At 40.9% G+C, this 27233-nt stretch overlaps 1 protein-coding gene across 3 annotated transcripts in view; it reads right to left on the bottom strand.

Annotated features, from left to right (window-relative positions):
* Window positions 1-27233, bottom strand: part of AFF3 (ALF transcription elongation factor 3) — a 521186-nt gene that overhangs the window by 44124 nt on the left and 449829 nt on the right. For all 3 annotated transcript variants that reach the window (XM_055329104.1, XM_055329106.1, XM_055329107.1), the window contains exon 11: window positions 2734-2920. In XM_055329104.1, coding sequence (XP_055185079.1) covers window positions 2734-2920 — 187 coding nt within the window. The remainder of the gene's footprint in view (window positions 1-2733; window positions 2921-27233) is intronic.

Genomic DNA, 27233 nt, shown 5'->3' with positions numbered 1-27233 from the left:
CAAGGAAGCAAATATCAGGCTGTAGAGAGGGGATCTGTAGTGATGGAAACAGTTTACAGTGGCTCCGCCGTGCTAGCTGCAGATATATTACCCACGGTGATTCAGGTAAAATGCAGTGGATTGCTACAACCAGAGCCATGAAAAACAGTTCAGATGAAACTCAGCCCAGCCCAGTGGGTTTCCAGTGCTGGCACGTTGAAGGGGAGTAAGCAGGTGCCTTGGAACCTCAGGAGCGCCTGCGCCTCCTTCTATTCCCACATCAGGATGGTACTGGGAGGAAAGGGAGGGCCAGGAGCATTTTGCTTTAAAGCAGCAGCATGAACTGTCTGTGCTGTGGAATGCGAGGTGTGTGGATATACAGAGTCTGATTGTCTTTTGAGGGTCAGGGGCACGAGTCTCACCAGTCACCTTAAGGTGACCTGGGCCAGCTCAGCCCCAGTAAAACAGACGCTGGGGAGAGTGAGCCATGAAAAGCTACGTCCTGTCTTTGCAATCTTCATTCTGCAAACTCATTTTTGTTCTAAAGGGTGAGTGTCTGTATTAATCTTGGGAAAAACATTAAAAGAAACCTTACTTTTTACTCCAACGGATACATTCCATTCCAGTGGAAGGAAGCAATGTGCAGCATGGGTATTACATCATATATTGCTTGTCACTTCTGCATTCCCTCTGCACAGTGAAGCAAGAATGAAAAACTCTGTGGCCTCAGGCAACTTAAACTTTTAGGACGGCTTCACTAGACCTGCATTCCTCTCCTCGGAGAGGTGAGGCTAGAAGCTCCCTGGTGAGAGCTTCCTTTCATCACCAAGGAGTTCAAATCTTTGTAATTATCTCAATGACATTTAGAAAGAATGTGCTGCAAGCACTTTTTAACTGTACTTCTCTTAGACTACGTTTAGCCAGTAGCTCCAGGATTCCCATTGCAGCATGAAAATAAGACTCCACATTCATGAATTTCACCTTCAAAGCAGGGTTATTCACGGACATGAATACCTCTTACACCTCTCCACTGGCCCCCTTGGCTCTTGTGATGTCTCTGTTGCCATTATTTCTTATAACGAAATATTCTGGAGTTTCTCAACAAATTCTAGCTTTACAAAGCTGGCTTTAAAGAAGCCCATTTAATGCCTGTATTTTTTTGTTTGTTTCAAATTCTTCCTATTAGAACGTCAGTTCTCTGAAGACGGAGACCTTTCCTGTCAGATAATTACTGTACTCCAGAGCCAAGCACCAAGTCCATGGCCGATGCTTGGTAAATATTTGTCAAATGCACACTAAATGGGTGAATGAATGACTGCAAGTATGAAGAAGGAATAAGAATTTAGTTTCTGGGACGATCAGGGTTATAGCAACTTATGGCATTTACAGGTTAATGCTGCTAAGGGCCTTCCCCTTCTATGTATAGATACAGAAATAGAGAGAGAGGGAGTGGGGAGGAGGTGAGCGTCATGGAAAGGAGAGAAAAATGGAGGAGATATGGAGAGATGGATGATTTTGGGATGAATGGAGAGCTCTCAGTGCAGAGTAGAAAGGTTGCCGAAGAAGGAATATGCAGCGTGGGGACATTCTTGATGCTTCTGCAAAAAGCCTCAGCCTCTTGGGAAGAGACTGGAAGGGGAAAAATCTGAGGGAATTTAAGAGTAGTCTATGAACTGCAGATAAAAAGACAATTGCTTTGGGTGTGATGATGTCCTGAGGCACAGACCCAAAGCTGGGAATGTGGGTTGTGTAGGCCCTTAATGGTGCTTCCCTCTCACTGCCAGGGTTTGTAAAAGTGGCTTTGGTTTTCAGAGCCTATTTAGAAATTTTCGCCCCAGAGTGGTACAGAGGGACTGTGGGCAAAAAATGGAAATCCTATAATCTGTGGTAATGTCAAATGTTTATATACCCAAGAAGAAACTGTTTTATGCTTTCTTTAGCAATCAAAGTCTACCTTTACAGATTCAGGGACTTGAGAAGTTTGCTTTCAACTCTCTCCCAAGAATCTCTATGCACTGAATTACTATTTAATTTCCCCCTTTCCCCTTTAAAGTAGAAATAGCAATGGTTTTTATTGGTACCTTATAATGCTTTTATATGAGGCACCTAAATCTTCCACATAGATACTCATCATAGCCATAAAAGGTTTCATTATTATTTGTAGGTCGATGCTAATTTTTCTTTTTATATTTTCACAAAGAAAACACAGTTACGAAGGTTTTATTAATATTTATAGCCCTTGTTCTTCTAAACCATGACAAACTGCAAAAAGGTAGGATTCTAACCATGTCTAATCCATAAAACTCCTTTCCCCCTGATTTATGGGTGGGCCACACTTCCCAGGCAGTGAACTGCCCCGTCTAGTTATTGCCTCCACTAACCCTTAGGGAGACCTGATCCAGAGGTTATTTCCAGGCAGTGATGTATATGGCATACTTGGAAATTTCTAGAAGTCAACATAGAGATTTTTGGACAATGAAAGATGAAGTTTCTATACTTCAAAGGGAGCTCTGTAGTTAGGAGAGCTGCAAGCAGGGGGCAGAGTGGGGAAAATGATGAGCCCAGACAGACCCTGACCCGCTGCCATGGGTGGTGGCCTCCCAGCCAGTGGGGCCAGTCGCTGTCTGCTGCCCGAGCCCAGGGAGGGGGTAGGTGTGAGAACCAGACTCCAGGGATTTACTGCGCTCACCTTAGAGAGAGAAGCACAGCCGGCTGCCCCGGGGGGCTCAGGCTAGGAGGCTCTCAGGCTCTTACCTCGGGGCTGGAGTAGTGGGGAGGCTTGCTGCCCTCACTCTCGCTGGAACTGCTCTCGGTCTCCGAGTCAGATCCAGAGCTGCTCTCCGAGTCACTGGAGGAGCTGCTGCCGCTGCTGCTACTGCCACTGCTGCTGCCCTTGCTGGAAGGCACAGAGGCTCTGCAGTTGGCCTGCTGGACCACGGTGCTGCCAGCCCACGAGGCCCCCCGGGAAGAAGAGGGAAGGAAAGCCAAGTGAGCAAACACAAAACGCCGCCACCGAGCAAGCAAGCTGTCATTCGACCAAAGGAGAGAAGCAGCACACTGGCTGCGTGTCTGTCAACCACCACCTGGAGCCTGAAGAGCAATCATCAGGTCAAAGGCATCCTCATGGTTTAAAAAAAAAAAAAAAATGTATATAAATAAAATTGGGAATGAGAGTTGGTGTCCCTTGCTAGTCGGGCCCTCACTATCTGGTGGTGCTTTAAGAAGGGGGGCTGGTGGTGTCATTTCAGAATGACTGTTTCTGGGAATGGCTTTGCAAATGCACCCCTGATCCAATCAGCTACAAAAAATGCAGGGAAATCCAAAATGCTTGAAATATTTTGTAGAGACTGAAAATACCTGTTTGCTTTCTTTTAGGAAGTGGGCTGCAAGGAAGGGCACAGCATTGTGCTTTCATGGCCTGTTGAAAGGTTCTAGAGACTGGAGCATCAACAAAGTTATATAGTCCTACTTCCTACCTCTTCCTGCCCATGGAGTTGAGTGCTGGAGTGTTTGTAGGAGCTGGCTTGCTGTATAAACAGTAACTTTCATTTTGAGCCCTTCATTAAAGAACTGAGGCTTCATCCTTTACCCATTTTCATATATTCCAGACTTTAAAATTTAACCCCAGTGTGGTGGCTTATAGTAACGGCATTTCAAATGTTCAAATGTTTTAAACGTTCAAATGCTTGATGTTCATATCCATGCTGAAATTTGCCAGAAGTCATCATTATATACTCAAAGACAACAGGAAAAGTGGGCAGTTTGTAATGGTAATTAATTAATCACAAAAATGCAAATAGGACACACCAACCCAGAGAGTGTTTGAGCCAAAAAGGAAGTTTCGGTACTCACATACTATACAACATCTTTAGAGTCCTTTATTAACTGCATTGCAACATGCCTGAATCTGTTCTTTTGAGGTCAAATTCTGAACCCAGAAAATGCAGTGGTCATTTTTTAATGTTGAGTCAGCAAATATCTGCTTGCCACTTCCAACTGTGACTACTGTTTCATCAGGACTGGACTTCAGGGAAAGCCAGGGGTGAGCGGAGCTTGTCAGGGTTTATGGCTCTAAGTGCGAAGCAGCCTAGACAAGGTGAACCATCCTTTCACCTACCCCTTAAATCTCTGACAAGTGTCTTTGCCCAAGGACAGATTCTCATAAATCCTCAGTGTGGGGGCAGGGAGGGAGGTTAATATTCATTGAGCCTTACTTCTTCTAGAAGAATGACCAGCCAAGAAGCTATCTTGTAGGATACATCTGAAAATGGAAGCATCGTTTTGAACTACAGGGTTAGATAGAGAAAAGTGGAGCCAGAACATAACCTTCCCTAGTGGGGGAACATTGTTTGGTGGGAACATTTCTCCCACCAAAGTCATGGTCCATTCCTACTGTCTGACAAAATTCTTCAACATTAGACAACACCAGCACATTTATGCCTTGCCTGAGCTGTAGTGGTTTCTTTACCAGGCTACTGTTTGTGTCTGGTGTTGAGTGAGGAATCCCGGATCTTTAGACAGAGGTGGGAAAGGGAATGTTAGTGATCAAAGGGCTGTAATATTTCTTTCTTCCTTTATGAACTAAAATCCATTTTTCCTGTTGGCTGAGTAGAGATGGCTACTATCAGTGGAGTCATAAAAAAAAAAAACAAAAAAAAAACCAACTATTAGATTCTGACCCAGGGATCCCTGGGTGGCGCAGCGGTTTAGCGCCTGCCTTTGGCCCAGGGCGTGATCCTGGAGACCCGGGATCGAATCCCACGTCAGGCTCCCAGTGCATGGAGTCTGCTTCTCCCTCTGCCTGTGTCTCTGCCTCTCTCTATCTGTGTGACTGTCATAAATAAATAAAAATTAAAAAAAAAAGATTCTGACCCAACATGAACATCTGAGATCGATAATAGTTTGTCAGGAGACCCCCAAAACACTGGGGAAAAACTCCAAACACCCTCTCCTCCAAAACCCCCAAACAGCAAAGCAACACATGGTGGAGGAAAGAGATATGTGTCCCTGCCAAGCTTTGGAATGACATTGCTGAAGACAGGGAAATTATTATGAATAAAGAGTATTTTGATGGATTTCATGTGATGGTCAAAGGCTTTGATCACTGGGCAGGACATTCTACTTACTTTAATTCAAACCACAAAGGAACATGTGATGCTGGTGCTGTGTGTACCTGGGCATTGTGTGTGCAGCAGAAACAGCAATGTGTGTGCAATTCCCTGGGGCTTGCACCACAAAGTGATTGACTGTCTTTTGAAAAGCGGCACTTTAATTTCTGAGAAAATGTCCATTAAACAGTTACCATGCTGCCTTCCTTTTATGACTGCTGTCCTATAGTAATGAGACATACTAGTCCAAGGAGAGAGAATCTCTGATCTGAATTAGATTGGCAGGAAAGTCTTATACTTTTATGTTTTCCTCCCTTAAATTAAGGGAGGAAATTCACCTAAAATGACAGTTCTACTAGTGTAACTATTATTTGTTTTTAAGACAATTGAGAGAGCCAAGAATTTTAGGTTTTTCTTTAGGCTTTGGTTGTAAGGGCTGTGAGGCTTACCATGCTTCTGTGGGCGGGATTGAATATATTTGTGTTTCAATGGTCTGGGTAGAGAATATGTTGCCAGAAACAATTCATGTTAAGGATGGGAGCCTGGAAAGACTGTCAAGCCTCCAGTTGTGGGATCAAGATAACTATCTCAACCTCCATGGAGGCTGTTCCAGTAATTAGTCTTGATGCAGAGGTCCTTGAGGGACAACTAGTCATTCTGGCTTCGACTCAACAAATGTTGTTGCCATGAGTGCAGGCAGTTGCTGTGCCTCCATGGGCCTCTGCAGCAGGGAGGGGAGGGTAGCAGAAGAGATGAGGAAGCCAAGGATGGTCATCACTATAGACTAATACCAACAGAAGGATGAGATCAGTTAAATCAGGAGGGCTCTTGGGAGTCATGGAATCAAGAAGATGGAAAAAGATGTATCAGAAAGACCTTCTGGAAAGAAGACTTTAGACTCAATTTATTTCAAATTGCAGACTGAGCATGTTAGTGTGCCAAGAAGTTGTTATGTTTCCATACCGAAGATATTAAAAAATATTAATTTAATTAAAAATTAACTTTTTCCTAAAATGATAAAACTAATTAATTGACATGATGACACAGTCTTAGCCAACTTTTAAGAGAGTTTCTGGACCCTATGCCATTTCAGGAACATGGTGCCATGGAGACTACAGATGTGACAACATTAATGAGATAATGGAATGAAAGTCTTCCTGTCATCAAACTTAGCACCATGGCTGGGACATAACGAGCATTTACATGTGACTACTGAATGAAAAAATCAATAGAGAAAATCTATCACTGGGTTAATGAGTTTTTTTAAAAAATGGATTTAACCTTTAAAAGTGGTACAACCTCTCTTCTCCAATAAAGAAAGTATTTAAGGGGATTTCAGCACCTCCTGTGATCTTCCAATTTTAATACTTTTTCCTTTCAGAGAATATTTCTTTAAATGTGTTCTAAATTTCATCTCCTATAATTTAAGCACAGTTCTCTCCCAGATGATTTATTTACTTTTTGTATTTTGATTTCATGTAATGTTTTGCTGGTTTTGTGAGTGGTCAGGATCAAACACACCTTTGGGAGGGTCTTGGGTTTATTCTAAATGATCTGCTTACTGTGTCTCTTCCTTTGGCTGCAGTGACACATTTCTTTCAGAATCTGGGCTGCGCAAAGTCTGAATACAGACAGATCTGGAACCTAATTAACAAATCCTGGACCTCACAGTCAAGGGTGCTGGTGTTTGCTAAGTGTATCGTGGAGTCTGGATAAATACCCAAAGCTGTCCACAAGCTTTCAGCTCACAAGTAACTTAGAGGCAGGCTCTCGGCCTGGTTGGCACTGTGTGGACAGCTGAGATGCCCAGCAGGAGCCTCACTTCCTGTGGCCACTCCACCCGTACTGGTCTGATGACGATGTTTTAGAAGGGGCGACAGCACCTTCTCACTGAACACTCTGTATTAATTTCCAAACACTTGATTTCTAAAGTGCGATTAGTGCTCCAGCAACAGTATTTTTTTTGATAGTATCTTTATTGATATTAATTGATCTAAAACTATATCTACATTATGAGAAGTGAAAGTGGTAAAAGATGGCACAAGGAGGTTCACTGCTGCCGAACTTATCTTCCAAAACACAAAACTGGTAGGATTGTTGGTTCTATATAAAATATTTTGGTTTGCTCTGCTATAGCACCAGGAACAAGTCTTCTGTTAAACATGGCTTTTTGAAGCTCTTCATGGTCTGTCCTCAATCAGATCTCCATCCTAACCTTACTGGGTCTATCCCTAAACCTCAGCCATAATAAATTTCTCATAATTTTGACTATCTCTAATATGCTTTAGAATTATATATATCTAAAATTATATATTATATATGTGTATACGTAGATAAGTGCATATATATTTACATATATTTAAACTCACTCTATTTAAACTAAAAAACCAAAACCAGTTCACCCATTTCTCCCACCCTCCCATCCCCTACTTCTGGCAACCACAAAAATAGAATAGAATTATAATAAATAAAAATGGAATTATATTTTGCTTTACTTATAGTGCTTTTGAATTCCTCTCTTCGTACAGATTTTAAATTGTTTTTTTCCAGATGCTACATTATATATAACTTATCACAATCTACTGCTGTTGTCATTTTACCAGTTTGAGTGAAGTGTAGAAACCTTACCTCCTTCACTATCTTAAATACATCTTTTTTAAAAAAAGATTTTATTTATTTATCCGTGAGAGACAGAGAGAGAGAGAGAGAGAGAGAGAGAGAGAGAGAGAGAGAGAGAGGCAGAGAGACACAGGCAGAGGGAGAAGCAGGCCCCATGCAGGAGCCTGATGTGGGACTTGATCCCGGGACTTCAGGATCACTCCCTAGGCTGAGCCACCCAGGGATTCCCTTAAATATATCTTTTATAGGGCAGCCCCGGTGACCCAGTGTTTTAGCGCCACCTTCAGCCTGGGGTGTGATCCTTCCTGGAGACCCTGGATTGAGTCCCATGTGGGGCTTCCTGCATGGAGCCTGCTTCTTCCTCTGCCTGTGTTTCTGCCTCTCTCTCTGTGTATCTGTCATGAATAAATAAATAAAGTTTAAAAAAATATATCTTTTATATACATTGGAGGATCACACCAAACAATGTTTCAAATTTTGCTTCATTTGCCAAATACAATTTAGAAACCCCATGAAGAGAAAAAAAAATTCTCATATTTTCCCTACTTTTACTGTTTCCACTGTTTTTCTTTCTTGATAGCATTTATTGTATGGAGTTTCCTTCTCTCTTTCTGGGCCTCTAATGATACAAATGATAGGTCTTTTTTATAGTTCCATAGATTTTTGAGGCTCTCTCTTTTTTTCCCCTTTAGTTTATGCTTCTCTGTTATTCATTTTGGCAATACCTATTATTCTATCTTCAGGTTCACAGATTCTTTCTTATGTTTTCCTCATTCTACTTTTGAACGCATTCATTGGATTTTTAAATTTCAGTTATTGTATTTTTCAGTTTTGCAATTGACATTTAGTTCCTCTTTATATCTTTTATTTCTTTGCTGAGACTATATTTTCATTTGTTTCAAGTATGCTCTTAATTGCATATTGAAGCATTTTATAATGGTTCCTTTATTTATTTTAAAAAAGAGTTTATTTATTTATTCATGAGAGTCACAGAGAGAGAGAAGAGAGAGGCAGAGACACAGGCAAAGGGAGAAGCAGGCTCCATGCAGGGAGCCCGAAGTGGGACCTGATCCCAGGACCCTGGGATCACACCCCGAACGAAAGGCAGATGCTCAACCACTGAGCCACCCAGGCATCCCAATATAATGGTTCCTTTAAAATCCTTGTCATGTAATTCTAATATTTGTGTCATCCACTATTGGCATCTGTCGTTTGTCTTCTCTCATTCAAGTTGAGATTTTTCCAGGTTCTTGATATGATGAATGATATTCTATTGTATCCTGAACATTTTCATATTATAAGACTTTGGATTTCAGAAAAAAAAACACTTATTTTAGTAGCCCTCCACTAACACAAAATCAGTAAGGGGACAGAAGAGTACCTCTTTATAGTTGGGCAAGGGGAGAAGGAACTCAAGGCTTCTAACTTTGCCTTTCCTAACAAAGGTGGAAATGTGGCTACTTCCACCCCCCCCCCCCACCCATGGTGTTTGGCTGGAACACCATGAAAGTCACTTTTTGTCTAAAAGTTTTCTTCTTGCTAGGATACTCACTTCCTGGCTCTTTGACTAGAGAGAATTAGCTTTCCTGAGGCTTTTATTTTTATTTTTTAAAATCTGTGCCTGTTGGCATTTCCAGGTTGCTGGCTTTTGCAGCATTCGCTCTGAGCTATATGAGGAAAAATGAAAACCCAGTGAACCACCTGCCATGCCTTTCTTGGAACTTATTTGCCTAGCTGATCTGCCTTCTATCTTATAGTCCTATGTTTGTTTTATATATACTATCTAAGCATTTAGTTGTATTTAGCATAAAGGATTTGGAAAAGTACATTAGTATTTTGTCCCAGAATGAGAATGACCTACTTGATATTTATCAAGTAGAAAGGAAATTTCACTCCTTAGTACTTCTAACTTCTGCTCTGGTTAATTGTATCAAGAGTTTATGAATGAAACAACCATGCAGGTGTCTGCTACAGTCTTTGCCTACTTTTATCACTTAGCCATATTAGGCATTAATTCACTTATTTAAAAACCATTTATTGGGGATCCCTGGGTGGCTCAGCCGTTTAGCGCCTGCCTTTGGCCCAGGGCGTGATCCTGGAGTCCTGGGATCGAGTCCCACATCAGGTTCCCTGCATGGAGCCTGCTTCTCCCTCTTCCTGTGTCTCTGCCTCTCTCTCTCTCTCTCTCTCTCTCTCTGTGTGTGTGTCTATCATAAATAAATAAATAAATAAATCTTAAAAAACAAAAACAAAAACCATTTATTGTGGAAATTAAGCTCAGATTTTAAAAGTCTATGTCTAGGCAGATCATGTTATAAAGAATGCATTTATCATTATGAGAAAAAGGACCCAAACAAAAGGAGGTTGAAAAATGTTAAGGATAAAAAGGTGAGTACTCTAAAAGTTATGTTTAGAGTAAATGGCATGAGAGTTAGGAATGATATTTGTGTGACATTTGTTAAGAATCCACTTTTGGAGAGGGTGGCCCAAGATGGCAGTGTAGGAAAACTCTGAACTCACCTCCTCCTGTGGACACACTCAATCTATACCTACATATAGAATAATTTTTCCTAAAGAAGAACCGAGGGCTGCTTGAGTTTCCTCACAGCAAACAGTAGAAAGAATACAGAGAAGAGTAGGAGAGACAGAGACCTGGTAATGATGGAAATCCCATCCCCAACATGGTGACCTGCAGTAGGGAGGGTTACCACTGAGGGGCCCATGGGCAGATTCACCCAGCTGGGACAGCAAAAAAACAGTGGTTTAAAGGGAAACTAGATTAAAGTGAAGGAAATCCATTTACTAACTGTAGAGCATTTGCCAGTGGGCAGAAACTGCTGGAACTCTCTCCAGGGCTGGGGGTGATGGCAAGTGCCATTTTTTATGTTCCTCTTCCATCTTGATAGTGTAGGTGGTACAGGGTTGAGGCACTCTAGCCAAATTGCTAGTGCTGCCCACTATGCCCCATACCTCTGGCTTACACTAGCTCTAGCAGTCCTCCCAAGAAGGCACCAGCATGGCATGCCTTGGGACCCCCAGGTTCATGCCCGTTCCAGCGCCAGCCCTCCTGCTTGGGCAGCCCCACACAGCATGCCCTGGGATCCTACAAGCTCATGCTTGATTCAGCTTGAGCTACCCACTAAAGCAGCCTTGGCATGGTACATCCAGGGACCTCCTGGTACACATCTGCTCTGCTCCATCCATTCCACCAGGGCAGCCCTGCTAATGCCTACTCCAGCTGTCCTGCCAGGGAGTCCCTGGTGTAGTGCCTCAGGACCTCCTGGCCTGTACTGGCTCCTAGAATGGCATGTCTTGGGACTCCTTGGTCTGTGTTCACTCTAACTCTAGCCATCCCAGCAGAACAACTTTGATACAGCATGCCTTGGGAACCCCTGGCCTACACCTGCTCCAGCTCCAGCTCCAGCTCCAGCTCCAGCTGGCCTGCCAAAGCCACCAGACACATGCAGTCAACACAGGAAATGCTCCTATACAAGGCCACTTCTTCAAGGCTGGGAGAGGTAGCTACTCTGCCTAATTGATAGAAACAAACAGAAGGTAAGACAAAATGAAGAGACAGAGAAACATGCTCCAAAAAGAAGAACAAGATAAAATCACAGAAAAACCCTAGTGAAATAGAGATAAGTAATTTACCCGATAAAGAGTTCAAAGTAATGGTCATAAAGACACTCATCAAACTTGGGAGAAGAATGTGGAGGAACATAGAGAGAACTTCAACAAAGAGTCAGAAAATATAAGAAAGAACCAATCAGAACTGAAGAATATAATAATTGAAGTGAAAAATACACTAGAGGGAATTAACAGCAGATTAGATGATACAGAAGAATGAATTAGTGACCTGGAAGACACAATAGTGGAAGCCACCCCATCAGAACCGCTCTCCCCTGTCCCCCGAAAAGGAAGTTAGTTTAAGGGACCTTCAAGACAACATTAGGCATAATGTATTTCACATTTCTGGGTCCCAGAAGGAGAAGAGAGAGAAAGGAACAGAAAACTTATCTGAAGAAATAATGGTGGAAAACTTCCCTATCCTGTGGAAGGAAACAGACATCCTGGTCCAGGTAGCACACAGAATCCCACACAAGATGAACCCAAAGAGAGCCACACTAAGACATATTATAATTAACACGACAAAAGTTAAAGATAAAGAGAGATTTTAAAGGCATCAAGAGAAAAATGGTCACATAAAAGGGAAACTCCTTAAGTCTATCAGTTGATTTTCAGCAGAAACTTTGTAGGCCAGAAGGGAGTGTCAGGATATATTTAAAGTGCTGGAAAAGGGGAAAAAATGACAACTGAAACCATTGCCTGTCAAGATTATCACTCAGAATTAAAGGAGAGAAAGAGTTTCCCAGATAAGCAAATACTAAAGGAGTTCATCACCACTAATCTTGCCTTACAAGAAATGTTAAAGGGTCTTCTTTGAGTAGAATAGAAAAGGCTACAAGTAGAAAAAAGAAAACATTGAAAGAAAAAACCCACTGGTTAAAAAATAAACTCACTGATAGTACAAGGCAAATATACAGTAAAGGCAGTGATCAGCTACTTAGAAAGCTAATATGAAGGTTAAAAGCAAAAATAGTGAATCAACTATAACTACAATAAATGTTAAGGGATATACAAAATAAAAGATGTAAAATATAATGTCAAAAACATAAAACGTGGTGGAAGACAGTAAAAAGGTAGTGACTTTAGAATGCATTTAAACTTAAGCAATTATCAGTTTAAAATATACTGCTATTTATATAGAAGAGCATAGGCCAATCTATATAAACCTCATGGTAACTAGAAACCAAAAACCTACACTAGATACCCACACAAAACAGAGAAAGGAGCCCAAACATAAAGCTAATGAAAGTTATTAAATCACAGAGGAAGAGAGCAAGAAAAGGAATGAGAACTACCAAAAAACCCCAGAAAACAATGAACAAAATGGCAATGAATACCTATCATTAATTACTTTAGATGTAAATGACCTAAATGCTCCAATCAAAAGACAATGAATGGCACAATGGGTAAAAACAAAAACAAGACCCATGTATATGCTGTTTACAAGAGACTCACAGCAGAACTAAGACATACATAGACTGAAAGTGAAGGGATGGAGAAAGATATTTCACAGAAATAAAAATGAAAAGAAAGCTGAAATAGCTATATTCATATCAGACTAAATAGACTTTAAAACAAAGACTAACAAAAGATAAAGACGAGCATTACACAGTGATAATCATGTCAATACAAGAAAAGGATATACCATTCATAAACATTTATTTATTTGGGTGCACCCAACATAAGAGCACCTAAGTACATAAAGAAAATATTAATGGAAATAAAGGAAGAAATTCACAGTAATACAATGGTATTAGGGGACTTTATTACCCTAGTTACATGAATGCATAGATCACCCAGGCAGAAAATCAATGAGGAAACACTGGCTTTAAACAACACATTAGATGAGATGGACTCACATATGGAATTTTTTATCCCCAAACTGCAGAATACATATTCATCTCCAGTGCACATGGGACATTCTCCAGGATAGGTCACATGCTAAGCCACAAAACAAGCCTAAATAAATTCTAGAAGACTGAAATCATATCAAGCATCTTTTGGGACCAGAATGGTGTGAAACTAGAATTATAAGAAGAAAACTGGAAAGAACACAAACACTTGAGACTAAACAGAATGTTACTAAAGAACCAATGTATCAATGAAGAAGTCAAGAGAAAATAAAAAAACACCTTACACAAATGAGATGGAAACACAACTTGCTGAAATCTATGGGCTATAGCAAAAGCAGTTTGAGAGTCTAAGAACAACAGAAGCCTACCTCAAGAAAGAAGAAAAATCTCAAGTAAACAATCCAACCTTACACCTAAAGAAAGTAGAAAAAGAAGCCTAAAGATAGTACAAGGAAATAATAAAGATTGGAGTGAGAATAAATAAAATAGAGACTAAAAAAATTGAAAAAAATCAATGAAACTAAAAGCAGTTTTTTTTGAAAGATAAACAAAATCAATAAACCTCTAGCCAGACTCATCAAGTAAAAAAGTGGACCCAAATAAATAAAATCAGAAATGAAAGATGGCAAGTTACAACTGACACCCCAGAAATTAAAAAAAAAAAATCATGAGACTACTATGAGACAGTAAACTGAAACACCTGCAAGAAGTGGATACACTTCTGGAAGTACACAATCTTCTAAGATTCAATCATGAAGAATTTAAAATCTGAACAGACCAATTACAAATAAAGAAATTGAATCAGTAATCTAAAAATTCCCAAAAAACGGGGGCATATGGGTTGCTCAGTTGGTTAAGCATCTGACTTCAGCTCAGGTCATGATCTCAGGGGTCCTGGGATTGAAGCCCAAGTCAGGCTCTCAGAGGAGAGTCTGCTCATCCCTCTGCCCTTCTCCCATCCATGCACACATGTGTGCATTTGTGTGCGTGCTCTCTAATAAATAAATAACATCTTAAAAAAATTCCCCAAAAACAAAAGTCTAGAACCAGATGGCTTCACAGGTAAATTCTACCAAACATTTACTTTATTTTTTTTAAGATTTTATTTATTTATTCATGAAAGAGAGAGAGAGAGAGAGAGAAAGAGAGAGAAAGAGAGAGAGAGAGGCAGAGACACAGGCAGAGGGAGAAACAGGCTCCATGCCGGCAGCCCAACGTGGGACTCGATCCTGGGTTTCCAGGATCACACCCTGGGCTGAAGGTGGCGCTAAACTGCGGAGCCACCAGGGCTGCTCTCTACCAAACATTTAAAGAAGAGTTAGTATCTCTTCTAAAATTACTGGAAAATAAACAACAACAACAACAACAACAACAACAACAAAAAGCACTGCAGAGGAAGGAACACTTCCAAACTCATTTTATGAAGCCAGCATTACCCTGACACTAAAAACAGACATAGACACTACAAAAAGAAAATTATACCCAATATCCCTGATGAACAAGAAACTCTCAACAAAATATTAGCAAACAGAATTTAACAACATATTAGAAAAATCACACACCATAGTCAAGTAGGATTTATACTAGGGATGCAAGGGTGGTGGCTTGGCATCTGCAAATTAATCAACATGGTACACACTACATTAACAAAATGAAGGATAAAAATCCTACAATCACTTCAATAATGCAGAGAAAGCATATGACAAAATTCAACATCCACTAAAGATAAAAATCCTCAACAAAGTGGGCATAGGAAGAACATACCTCAACATGATAAAGGCCATATATGATAGACCCACAGCTAACATCACACTCAATGGGGAAAAGCTGAAAACTTTTCCTCTAAGATCAGAAAGAAAATGAGGATGCCCACTTTTGCCACTTTTATTCAACATAGTACTGTAAGTCCTATCACAACAATCAGGCAAGAAAAAAAAACCAAAGACATCCAGATCAGAAGGAAATAAAACTGTCATTATTTGCAGATGATATGATACCATTTATAGAAAACCTGAAGATTCCACGAAAAAGCTATTAGAACTAATAAGTGAATTCAGTGAAGTTGCAAAATATAAAATTAGCATACAGAAATTGGTCGCATTTCTACATGCTAATAACAAGCTATCAGAGAGAAAAATTAAGGAAACAATCCTATTTATAATAGCATCAAAAGGAATAAAATATCTAGGGATAAATTTAACCAAGTTGGTGGGAGACTGGTACTCTGAGAACTCTGAGAACAAGACATTAGTGAAAGAAATTGAAGGTGAGACAAATAAATGGAAAGATACACGGTGCTCACAGATGGAAGAATTATTATTGCTAAAAATTTCTATACTATCCAAGCAATCTACAGATTCAATGTGATCTCCACCAAAACACCAATTGCATCTTTTACAAAATTAGAACAAAGAATTCTAAAATTTGGATGGAACCAGAAAAGACCGCGAATATACAAAGCAATCTTGAGAAAGAAGAACAAAGCTGGAAGATCATGTCTCTTTTTATTAAAAAAAATATTTTATTTATATATTCATGAGAGACACCGAGAGAGAGAGGCAGAGACATGGGCAGAGAGAGAAGCAGGCTCCAACCAGGAAGCCAGATGTGGGACTCAATCCCGGGACTCCAGGATCACGCCCTGGGCTGAAGGCGGCGCTAAACCGCTGAGCCACCCAGGCGTCCCGAAGATCATGTCTATGACTTCAAACTATACTACAAAGACATAGAAATCAAAACACTATGGTATTGGCATGAAAATGAACTCATAGATTAATGGTCTAGAACAGAGAGTCCAGAAATAAACCTGCACATGTATGGTCAATTAATCTACAACAAAGGAGGCAAGAATATGCAATGGGGGAAAGGACAGTCTCTTCAAATGGTGTTGGGAGAACTGGACAGTTACATGCCAAAGAATGAAACTGGACCACTTTCTTACTCCATATACAAAAAATAAACTCAAAGGGACTGAAGACTTGAATGTAAGACCTGAAACCATAAAACTCCTAGAAGAAAATATAGGCAATAAGCTCCTTGACATTAGTCTTAGAAATATTTTTTTTTGGACCAGTATCCTCAGGCAAGGGCAACAAAAGCTAAGATAAACAAATGAAACTACATCAAACTAAAAAGTTTTTGCACAGTGAAGGGAATCATCAACAAAATGAAAAGGCTGAATAGGAGAAGATATTTGCAAATTATGGATTCTATAAGTGGTTAATTTCCAAAATATATAAACAATGTACATGACTTAGTATCAAAAAACCCACGAAGTACCTGATTAAAAAATGCACAGAGAATATGAATAGACACTTTTCCAAAGGAGACATACGGATGGCAACAGGTGCATGAAAAAATGTTCAACATCACTAATCATCGGGGAAATGCAAATCAAAACCACAAGGAGACAGCACCTCACACTGGTCAGACTGTCTGTTATCAAAAGGACTATGGAAGCAGCCTGTGTCCGTCAATAGATAAAAGGATAAAAAAGATGTGAGATACACACACACACACACACACACACACACAGGACTATTACTTAACCATAAAAAAAGAATGAAATCGTACCATCTGTGACAACATGAATGGACCCAGAGGGTATAATGCTAAGTGAAACAAGTCAGAGAAAGACAAATATCATATGATTTCACTTACATGTGAAATCTGAAGCAGACACACAGGCAGAGGGAGAAGCAGGCTCCCTGTGGGGCCCAGTGTGGGACTCGATCCCAGGACCCCGGGATCACGGCCTGAGCTGAAGCCAGATGCTCAATCACTGAGCCACCCAGGCGCCCCATATACTACTTTTTGACAATGCAAAAACTGCATTTTCATCAGTTTAGAAAAATCAAAGAAAAGCTCTAAAATAAGTCATAAAGGATTAGCCAGTGTCCAAGTGGAGGGAAGTAGTTACCTACATCAACACGAAACAGTGACTCAGGACAGTTGGACAATATTTCCCTCAGGATCCTAGACCCCTGGAGGTTTTGTTTGTTTTGTTACTTTATACCATTGTTGCCTCCTTATAGGTATTATTCTTCTCTTCATAGATGAGGACAAGAAGACCCCTAATAAGAGACAGAGCTGAGATTCTCTTTCCAGAAATTTGCCCTATGAAAATAATCAAGAGTGTTTAAAAACATTTATCTAAAGGATATATGCTTTTACATTATTTGCAATAGGAAAGGACTTATAAACAGCCAAATGCCTGACAATAGGGGATTGTTAAATAAATAATGATACACCTTTATGAGGGAATATTTTTTAGTATTATACAGTCATTATAAACATATGAGAATACTTCATGAAAAATTCTCACAGTATATTTGTGCAGAAATGGGCTTTCCAGTATGCCTGTCATCTGAGGGCAGAGAAACTGACCAGGAACACACAGGTGTTGATTCTGCTTTTTTTTTCCCCCTGGGGGAGGATGGAGTTTTGCCGACCCTGAGTTTTACTTCAGCTTATCAGATGGTCCCATTGCCTATAAACAGGCTCTTCAATGGGATTATTAAGCGTACAGTTTGTGGAAATCTCCTTGACTAGTTATGTGAGGCCCAAGCATAAAGGGACTGAGGTGTGAGAATCCTGTTAGAAGCTCTAGGGAGGGCAGCCCGGGTGGCTCAGTGGTTTAACGCCGCCTTCAGCCCAGGGCATGATCCTGGAGATCTGGGATCGAGTCCCACATCGGGCTCCCTGCATGGAGCCTGCTTCTCTTTCTGCCTGTGTCTCTGCCTCTCTCTGTGTCTCTCATGAATAAATAAATAAATAAAATCTTAAAAAAAAAAAAAGCTCTAGGGATACCTGGGGATCTGTGCCAGTGTGCCTATCCCAGCTCTGTGGGGCACTTGTGTCTCAGTGGTGTTTCTGTATCCTTTGGCAAATAAAATGAGGACCTAATCTAACCTCCCAGGGTATTTGTATGTGGTTTTTCTCAGACAGTCTATTAGCTACAAAGCAGCATGAATATATAGAGAAAATATATATAAGAGAAAAAACACTGGAAGGATATATACTCAAATGTTAACTGTGGATAAATTTGGATGGTGGTATCATGAGGTTTAAATATTTTTTGAACTTTTCTGTATTTTCCAATTTTTAACCAACAGAACATATGCTAGCCTTTTCAAGTCTATTTAATTGATGATTCTCTTAATATATCATTAAAATTAGCCTGCTAGTATTTTATTTAGAATTCTGGGAGGATCTATCTTTATTGGTGAACCTGACATATATTTATATTCATCTATTTTATATTTTGGGAGCAGTTTTGACAGGTTTGGCATCATGCGGAGTTTAGCTTGGAAGAATAAACTGGAAGGTGCTCTAAAAAAGTTTCAATAATATGAGAATTATCTGTTCCTTGAAAGTTTAGTACTTACAGCAGCAAACTATCTAGTCAACAGAGCTTTTTCAGAATGGTGATCCTTTGATACCTTTTATAATTTATTCCTTGATTACTACTCATTTCTTCTTTTGTTGATTCTATTAATTTATATTTTGTTTCCAAAAAATTTTGTTTAATTTCTATTTTCAAGCTTATTTATTTCACAAAATTTATAGAATATTCTCTTTAGAACCATGGTATCTAGTATATCACTTCTGCTAAATTCTGCTTTCCCATCCCTTTTTCTTCCTTATATTTGTCAAAAATTTGTCTATTTTCTTTTCAAAGGAACAGCTCAATCTGTATTTTCTGGCTTTGCTTCCTTTTATATTTTTCAGGTTTATTTTAATAACAGCTTTACACGCTTCTTGAGTTGAAGGCTTATTTCAGCTATTTTAATTCTTTCTTAATAATGGAAGCATTTGGGTTATCACTTTGCTTCTGAATATATCTATGGTTGCAGGTGATCCTTCTCATTATGCTGTGTTTTTATTTACTCTCTAAATAGATGGTTGTAGTAGTTTAATTCTCCTTTGATCAAACAGTTATTTAGAAAACGGCTTCCCAATACAAAATGATATTTAAGAAGGCTAAACATTGGGGTGCCTGGGTGGCTCAGCAGTTGAGCATCTGCCTTCAGCCCAGGGTTTGAACCTGGAGACCCTGGATCGAATCCCATGTCGAGCGCTCTGCATGGAGCCTGCTTCTCCCTCTGCCTATGTCTCTGCCTCTCTCTCTCTTTCTCTGTGTCTCATGAATAAATAAATAAAATCTTAAAAAAAAGAAGGATAAACATTACATTTGGGTCCCCAATATAAAAATGGTGGATGTAGCTTAGCATATATCAAAACTTTGAGTGGGATAGTGGCTTCTTAAGGTTCAGGTAAGACAATCTAGTAAAGGAGAGAAGGAAGGGGCCCATTTCCTGTGAACTAGAGTGGGATGGTGGCAGGGAATCGCCTGGGGAAACAATTAAGGTCATAAAGGAAATTTATTCAGCACTAGGTCTATCCCAAAGGTCTTTGAAATCTTCCATTGGCCATAGGGAAGGATAAAAGTAAACAGAACTTGCTACATTTAGCAAGAGAGAAATTCAGTGATACAGAAGGTCAGTCAACTTGGACATAAATTATACCTCATATTTGACTGCTGATGCTATTGTAGCATATGGAATTCTTCTGTTACAAACCAAAGAATCCAGAGATCCTCCTTATCAGCCAATTGGGCCATTTACGTTGTCCTAGAGGAAATGAGGAACTAACGCCCAAATTTCAATTTTATGAAAAGCTTTGGGACACGAGGCTTGATCCTCACTTTCAGACACCAGAGAGCACAGATGTCACCTCATGGGGCCTGTGTCATTTCCTGAATTTCCATCTTTTATGATATCAAATGTCCTAGATGACAATAAGCCATTAATTCTTAACCAGCTGTCTGATGCTCTGCTTCCCTTAGATGTGTGCCCTGGCTTGGAGAATCTGCTTGAATAGCACTAAAACATTCTTGAGCTTAGGATTATTGAGTTTACATAATTACTAGCTGACTAATAATATTTGCTAAGGAATATAAATTCTTTTGTTCTGACGTCAGAATATTCAGTGAAGAATATTCTAGATACACCAAGACAAAAAAAAAAAAAAAGCTATGGCTTAGAATGCTGGATCATATTTAGAACAAACTTTTACTTCCAGTTGAACTAAGACCCACATGTGACCGAATCAAACAAATAGGTATTTCACAAAAAGGAAAAAATACAATAACACACAAATATACTTTGGCTCCTAAATATTCCTGGGTTTGTTGATAGCGTTTGTCTGTTTCTAAAATAATATTTACTTATTTGTAAATAAAGGCCCATCAGAGAACATTTTCCAGCCAGCCACTTTCTCTGGGCTGACGGCTTTGAATAGAGTAGAGCCCTCTGGTCCCTTCTCAGATGCAAGCATTCTTGGTGGGGGTAGAATGTGTGTGTGTAATATCACTGGGAAGCAGAGAAACATCTGCACATTTTGTTTGTGTAACAGACAAGCATTTAAGCTGGGCATCCTGATGTGTGAGCATCCTAGAGGATGTTGGGCTAGTCCCCGCAGGGACTGCTTCTCAGAAATGCCCACACTGCCCTGGCTGGGCTACCTCTGCACCGCACCGCTAAGGCTTCAAAGCCAGTTTGCAGGTGCATTTCCATCCTGTCTTTAGCACTGTGTGAGACACTGTGCCAGGAAGCAGTTGGCTTCTGGCCACATGACCGTGCTTCCTTTATAGTCAGGTTAGTGGTACCACTTGCAACACTGAGTTGAAAAGCCTTTTGGTCCAGAGAACACCTCAAAGCAGGGAATTCAACATCCTTCTCTGCAAATAGGGCTGGGGGCTGCAATGTGGCAGCAGCTCTGGAGGGCCTGTACCCAAAGGCCAGAGGGCGAGAAAGACTATTGGCACAACTACTCCCCTCACGGAAGGAGCTGAAACACGGATTAGGTGAAGGCCATCTGGGTGGGATTATGGGGGACAAGGTGGAAAGGGAAGGGCACCGGCCTCCAGAAGCTGAGCTAACTGACTGATGGGTGCGGCGGGCGCTGCCAGGTGTGGATGTTTGTGCTCCTGCTGCTAAAAGCAGGCCGGCCACGCAGATGAATGACCCCCCAGCGGCGTTTCATTTGATCTGCTCACAAGACAAATGCAGCTCTTCTGACTTCCTCGGTGTTTTCCCTTGAGCCATGGCTGCTGGATTGTGGGCAGGGAGCCTCCCCACGCAATTGTTTTTCAGCCACTGGATCTACGATGAAATGCTGAGAGATTCTTGGCGATCCTAATTTAATGTTACCCTGAGCTGCTGCTGCTGCTTGTTTTTGTTTTTTTGTTTTTTTGTTTTTTTTTTTTAGAGATTTTATTTATTTATTCATGAGAGACACACACACATACACACACACACACAGAGAGAGAGAGAGAGAGAGAGAGAGAGAGAGAGAGAGGCAGAGACACAGGCAGAGGAAGAAGCAGGCTCCATGCAGGGAGCCCGACGTGGGACTCGGACTCGATCCCAGGTCTCCAGGATCAGGCCCTGGGCTGAAGGCGGCACCAAAGTTGAGCCACCCCGGGGTGCCCTACCCTGAGCTTCTTTCTCACCCTGCCCTCAGGGTTAGGTTGTGCAGGGACTGCTTCTAGAGGTGAAATCCTGTCATGGGGACAGGCAGGACGAAGTGCCCCCTACTGAGTCCCATGCTTCAATACGAAAGACCCAGAAGAAAGAAATTCTACTGTGAAGGGTACCTCTTGTACCTTGCAGCACTTAGGAGTATTTTGAAGCAATATAGCGCATAAGAAATCCTGCCATTTGTGTACTTGCTCATGTAGTTCTTATGTTTTCTTATATATATATTTTTTTTCAAAGGCCTCAAGGAAGGCTTTAGACAGAGTGCAGCCCCATACTGCTGCCCTCAAGGGAACACTATAATCTATGTGGCAATAAAAATTTACCCGAGCTCCTGGACTACTTAAGGGAACACATCAAAAACAGCTTTCCTGAGATATAATTTACATACCACCGAGTTCATTGGTTTAAGTAGTATAATTCAATGTATTTTAGTATTATGTTTACAGGGTTGTGCAACTATCACCACAATCTCATTTTTTGTTCCCTTTAAAGAAATCCTGTACTCATTAGCAGTCAATTGTCATTTCCCTCGTCCCTAGTTCCCCTTGTTCCAGCCCTAAGCAAGCACTGATCTGCTTTCTATTGCTACAGATTTGCCTATTCCAGGACATCTGATATCAATGGAAGCATGGAGTGTTTGATCTTTGGTGATCTTTCTTCCACTTGGTATAACCTTTTCAAGGATCATCCATATTGTAGCATGTATGAGTACAATATGGTCATTCATTGGTCAACGAACATTGGTTTGTTTCTACTTTTCGGTTATTACGAGCAAAGTTATGAACATTTTTGTTCAAGTTTTGTGTGGACACATGTTTTCATTTCTCTTGGGTTTATACCTAGGAGTGGAATTGCTCGGTCTTCTGGTAACTGTACGTTTGATCTTTTGAGGAACTGTCAGTCTGTTTTCCAAAGCAGGTGTCACATTTTGCATCCCTATGAAGAGTGTATGAGATGTCTGTCCAATTTCTCCACATGCTTGTCAACACTTGTTATTGTTCATCTTTTTGATTGTAGCCATAGTGGTATGTGTGAAGTGGGAGCTCACTGTGGTTTCAGTTTGCATTGCCCTGATGACTAATGATATTGAGCATCTTTTCATATGCTTATTGGCCATGTGTGTTATCTTTCTTTTGAGAATGTCTCCTCCAATCCTTTGCCTTTAAAAAAAACTTCATTACTGAGTTGTAATAGCTCTTTATATATTCTGGATACAAATGCCTCATCAGATATGCAATTTGCAAATATTTTCTCCCAGTCTCGATGGTATTCTTGCAGTAAAATAATTTTTTTCATATAATCATTTATTCAACCATGCAACCAATATCTATTGAACACAAATGCACTAGGCACAGTTCTATAGCAGCAAAATAATTTTTAATTAATTAATTAATTAATTCTATTTTTCTATTTATATTACTTAATTAATAGAATTAATCATAGTTTTCTTTGGTCACTTCTTCCTTGACTACTTTTAACTGTAATAGATGTTTAGGTTTATACAATTCTTTAGGAGTTTTCAAAGCATTTTCCTTTCAAGCCTCTCATGTAAGCCTCAGTAAATTTATGAAGTAGGAAATTCAAGTATCATTACATCCACTCTATAGAAGGTAAAACAGAGAGGCCAAGTTGCTTACTCAAGATTGCACAAGAGAGGCTGGGATCCAGGTCTTAAGCTCCTAATGCTAACCAGTGCTCTCTGAGGAGCCAAACTTTCCCAGCAAGAGGGTAAATTGTCAGTCAGCCTTTTTTGGCCTCCGCCAGGCACATTTAGAAAATTTTGCCACATGAAGCAGGATGGTGTGTAGGCTTTAGAATCAGACAGGCCCAATGGACATTTTACCTTCTCTGCTTGCTGGCTGTGTGACCTTGGGGAGGTTGTTTAACCTCTCTGAGCTTCAGCTGCCTCACTGGCATTAAGGGGTCAATAATAGTGCCAGCCTCAGAGGGTTGCTAGGTGGACTAAATGAGAAAATGCAGCTGATATTCTCAATTAGCACAATGCCAAGCATAGAGCAAGTGCTTAATAGATACAGGTTAATGTTATTCATTAATTTTTGATAACTATGACTTCTTCCAACACAGTAGCCTAAACAGGTAAGAATTCCTCCAGTTTACTTGCATTCTTAACTCACATTGCCTATCTGGTCATTTCTTTCTTTTTTCTTTTTTTAAAAATTGAAAAATGGTTTACTGCTATTTACTATGACAACTGTCTTTTTACACGTGAAGGAGGAGGTATATAAGGGTGTTTTTTTTTCTTTTTAATTTTTAAAATTATATTTAAATTCAATTTGCATATTGTATACATACATATAGTACATACATATATGTCATACATATAGTATGACACCCAGGGCTCAGCACATCAGGTCCATCTGATCATTTCATGGGATTGTAAAATGTTCATCCAGGAAAGAACCTGGGAGATCAGCTAGTCGGGTCTCTAGGAAGCAGCATAGTGCAGTGTGTCCAAGATCACATGGCCAATGAGCTTTCCAACACTACTTCTTAGACATCTCCTCTTTAATTTTCCATAAACCTGGTTGTTTTTAGTGCAAAGTTCCAGGCAGCTCTGATCTTGAACAAGGTCAAAGCTGAAAAAGCACCCACGGCAGGCTGGAGGGGCTCAGAGAGATGGCAGCGCCCTAGTCTTAGTCTGGGATAATGTTTGGCTCCTGAAAACCATCCTCCTAACCCAATCTCCGTCTGAATAAACCAATTCCAATTCTCTCCTGTGTTTAAAGCAAATAAAGCGAGCTTCTGAATGTCAGCAGCATGTGGTGTTTAATTTGCATCTCACCGAGGAATACAAGACTTAAGGATGATGAGCAAAAGGGATTTTTATGGAAACCAAATTACAGCATTTGAGACACAGACTCGTGGCCGTATCAGCTCAAGCTGTGATCTTGTTAGCTGTCGTTAACCGAGCCGGATTTGTTTCTTGGGTAAGGACTCTCAGGGCAAATGTGTAAAATATTATTCCGGTGTTTCTGTGGGAAGTGCTGTTCATAAGAGGCCTTTTCAAAGGCTATGTAACAGCGGAGCTGATAGACTGTGTCTGGTGACGGGAAGCTGGGACCTCAACTCAAGGAAATGAAAATACAGTAAGGACGTGCACATATCCTAGTAAGAAGCCCCGGGGAAGGGCATTTCCAGGACTGGCTAATTCAGAGGTCTGGGGGCCTCATCAAGGACCCAGGCTCTTTGCATCTTTTCTCACTGCTGCCATTGGCTCGTCTGCAGACTAACTGTCCTCACTACCCTAAGGTGGCTGTTATAGTCATGTGCAGACAACGATGTCCGGACAAATGGACATTCCTCTCCAGATTCTCTTGCTAAGTAGACCCCTCCTCGCTGGTATCACATGCCCAGGACTAAACCAGTTCCACAGCAAGCCTAATAAGGCCATTAAGACCATTAAGTTTGGCTTAGACTAATCAATAGTCACCCCTTAGGGCTGGAGACTGACCAACCTCCCCTGAAGAACATGCTGTTCAGTGTAGGGTGAACCCACCCTGTAAGGACGTGGAGAGCGGCTGCTATACAGGCAATCAATGGTGTCTTCTGCATACGAGAAGCCTGCTCCATTAGTGGGGCATATGCCATAAATGGAAACAAATCCAAACAGCCAGATCTAAAGTTGGCTTGATTGGTCATCCCAGCTAAAATTCAAGCAGAATGCTGTGTAGCCTCAACACCTGCACATGTGCATTCTAGTCACACCTGTGGGCCTCTGCTTTCTCATCTGTTAAGAGACAGGCATGGAGAAGAGGGTGTCTGAGGTTCCTCTGACTTCCAATATTCATAGTTAATTACAAAGAAAACACTAATGACCTTCATTTTAATTACCTGTCCTTAGAAATGCCTTATATCAGAATTTCTAACTAGAAGCTATGTTAATTTCTATGTGAATTCTTTTCCTTTTCTCCGTTCAGGATGACGAACAGTGGGGAGGAAAAGAAAACAACCCGAGGACATTAGTGCCAGAAGTCAGAGATGATTCTCTACTGGTAGTTAGTCCTGAGTTGACAATAATACGCTGTCTTATGTTTTCTTCCTGAATGTGCGCGTAGGATTCCTGTGTAACGGTTGAGCGTGTGCCAACCTAGCTTTGTTACTGCTAGAAGTGTAGGCAATCACAAACATTCCCCTGACAACTATGTACTGAGCCTCTGATATGCCAGGTGCTGTGCTGGGGGCTGGAGATTTCTTATCTTGCTGTGTGTAAAGGGACCTCAAGGATGAGCCAAAGGCATTATCTGCCTGAAGCCAGTTACATCCAGAGCACTTTCCATTTTAGTTTTAGGTCAATGAGGATTTTTCTGCCATTAAGAATTTGTAAGTGCTTCTTGCCCTGAGCTGTTGCTTTGTACACCCTCCCTGCCTGGCACTGTTCTGAGTTTGGTGGGGGCAAGCACCATCATGTTAATCTGTATCCTCAAAGTTGGAGGGCCTAGATTAATGTTCAAAAGAAGACAGTATATTTCAAGTGCTAATATCTGTGATTAAGTTCTTACTTGTAGGAGTTTAGAGACCAGGAGAATCACTCCAGAAAAAATCCAGGAGGGCTGGAATTTGCAGGTAGGTGTCCCTGGAGGAGGTGGTACCTGAGTAGGGCTCGAAGCATAAGGTAGGATTTAACTAGGAGAATAGAGAAAGCGACAAGCTCTAGGCAAGGCAGGCGGGTTACAGGTGGGAATCCAGAATTTAGCAGGAAACAGAGATTCACAGAGGGTGATTGTGCAAGGTGAAGTCAAAACAGGCTCAGATCGGGGTGGAACTATTTATCCTTCCTTCGAATTTATGGAGTCTGGCACCAAGTAGCCCTTCTATGTAGACACACAGGTGGTGAAGAAAAGAGCTGAAGAAATAGATTGGGATTGACTGATTTTCTGTATTGGGTGAAGCAGAAATTCTGTAAGCATATTGGCGTGACTTAAACTATCAAGACCAGGGGATCCCTGGGTGGCTCAGCGGTTTAGCGCCTGCCTTCAGCCCAGAGCGTGATCCTGGAGTCCCGGGATCGAGTCCGACGTTAGGTTCCCAGCATGGAGCCTGTTTCTCCCTCTGCCTGTGTCTCTGCTCTCTCCTCTCTCTCTCTCTCTCTCTCTCTCTCTCATGAATAAATAAATAAGTCTTTAAAAATAAATAAACTAGTAAGACCATTCTGAATGGGAGGCTTGTGGGATCGGGGGTCTCCAACCCCACTTTGGTGTGGCCACTGCTGGAGCATAGAGGACACAAACGATTCAGGGAAGTGGTATCTCCTTCAACCACTGATTATGCTTTGTGGAGGCTGTGCACCTGGGAGATGCCCACGACTGTAAGTGACACCCACGTGCAGAAGCTGAGAATGAGCTGATTCTGAGAGGGAAATTACAAGGATGACATTTTATTTGAGGAAAGGAACATTCAAGTCAGGCCTTTGTTTCTTTAAGGTTTGCTGAAAATAGAGAGGTTGTTTTACGGGCAGGCTGAGCAAAGAGGGAGAAAGGAAGGGC

The sequence above is a fragment of the Nyctereutes procyonoides genome, unplaced genomic scaffold, assembly GCF_905146905.1.
Source record: "Nyctereutes procyonoides isolate TBG_1078 unplaced genomic scaffold, NYPRO_anot_genome, whole genome shotgun sequence".
Lineage (NCBI taxonomy): Eukaryota > Metazoa > Chordata > Mammalia > Carnivora > Canidae > Nyctereutes > Nyctereutes procyonoides.
Note: the sequence above shows the minus strand (reverse complement) of the source record. Positions and strands in the feature narration are given on the sequence as shown.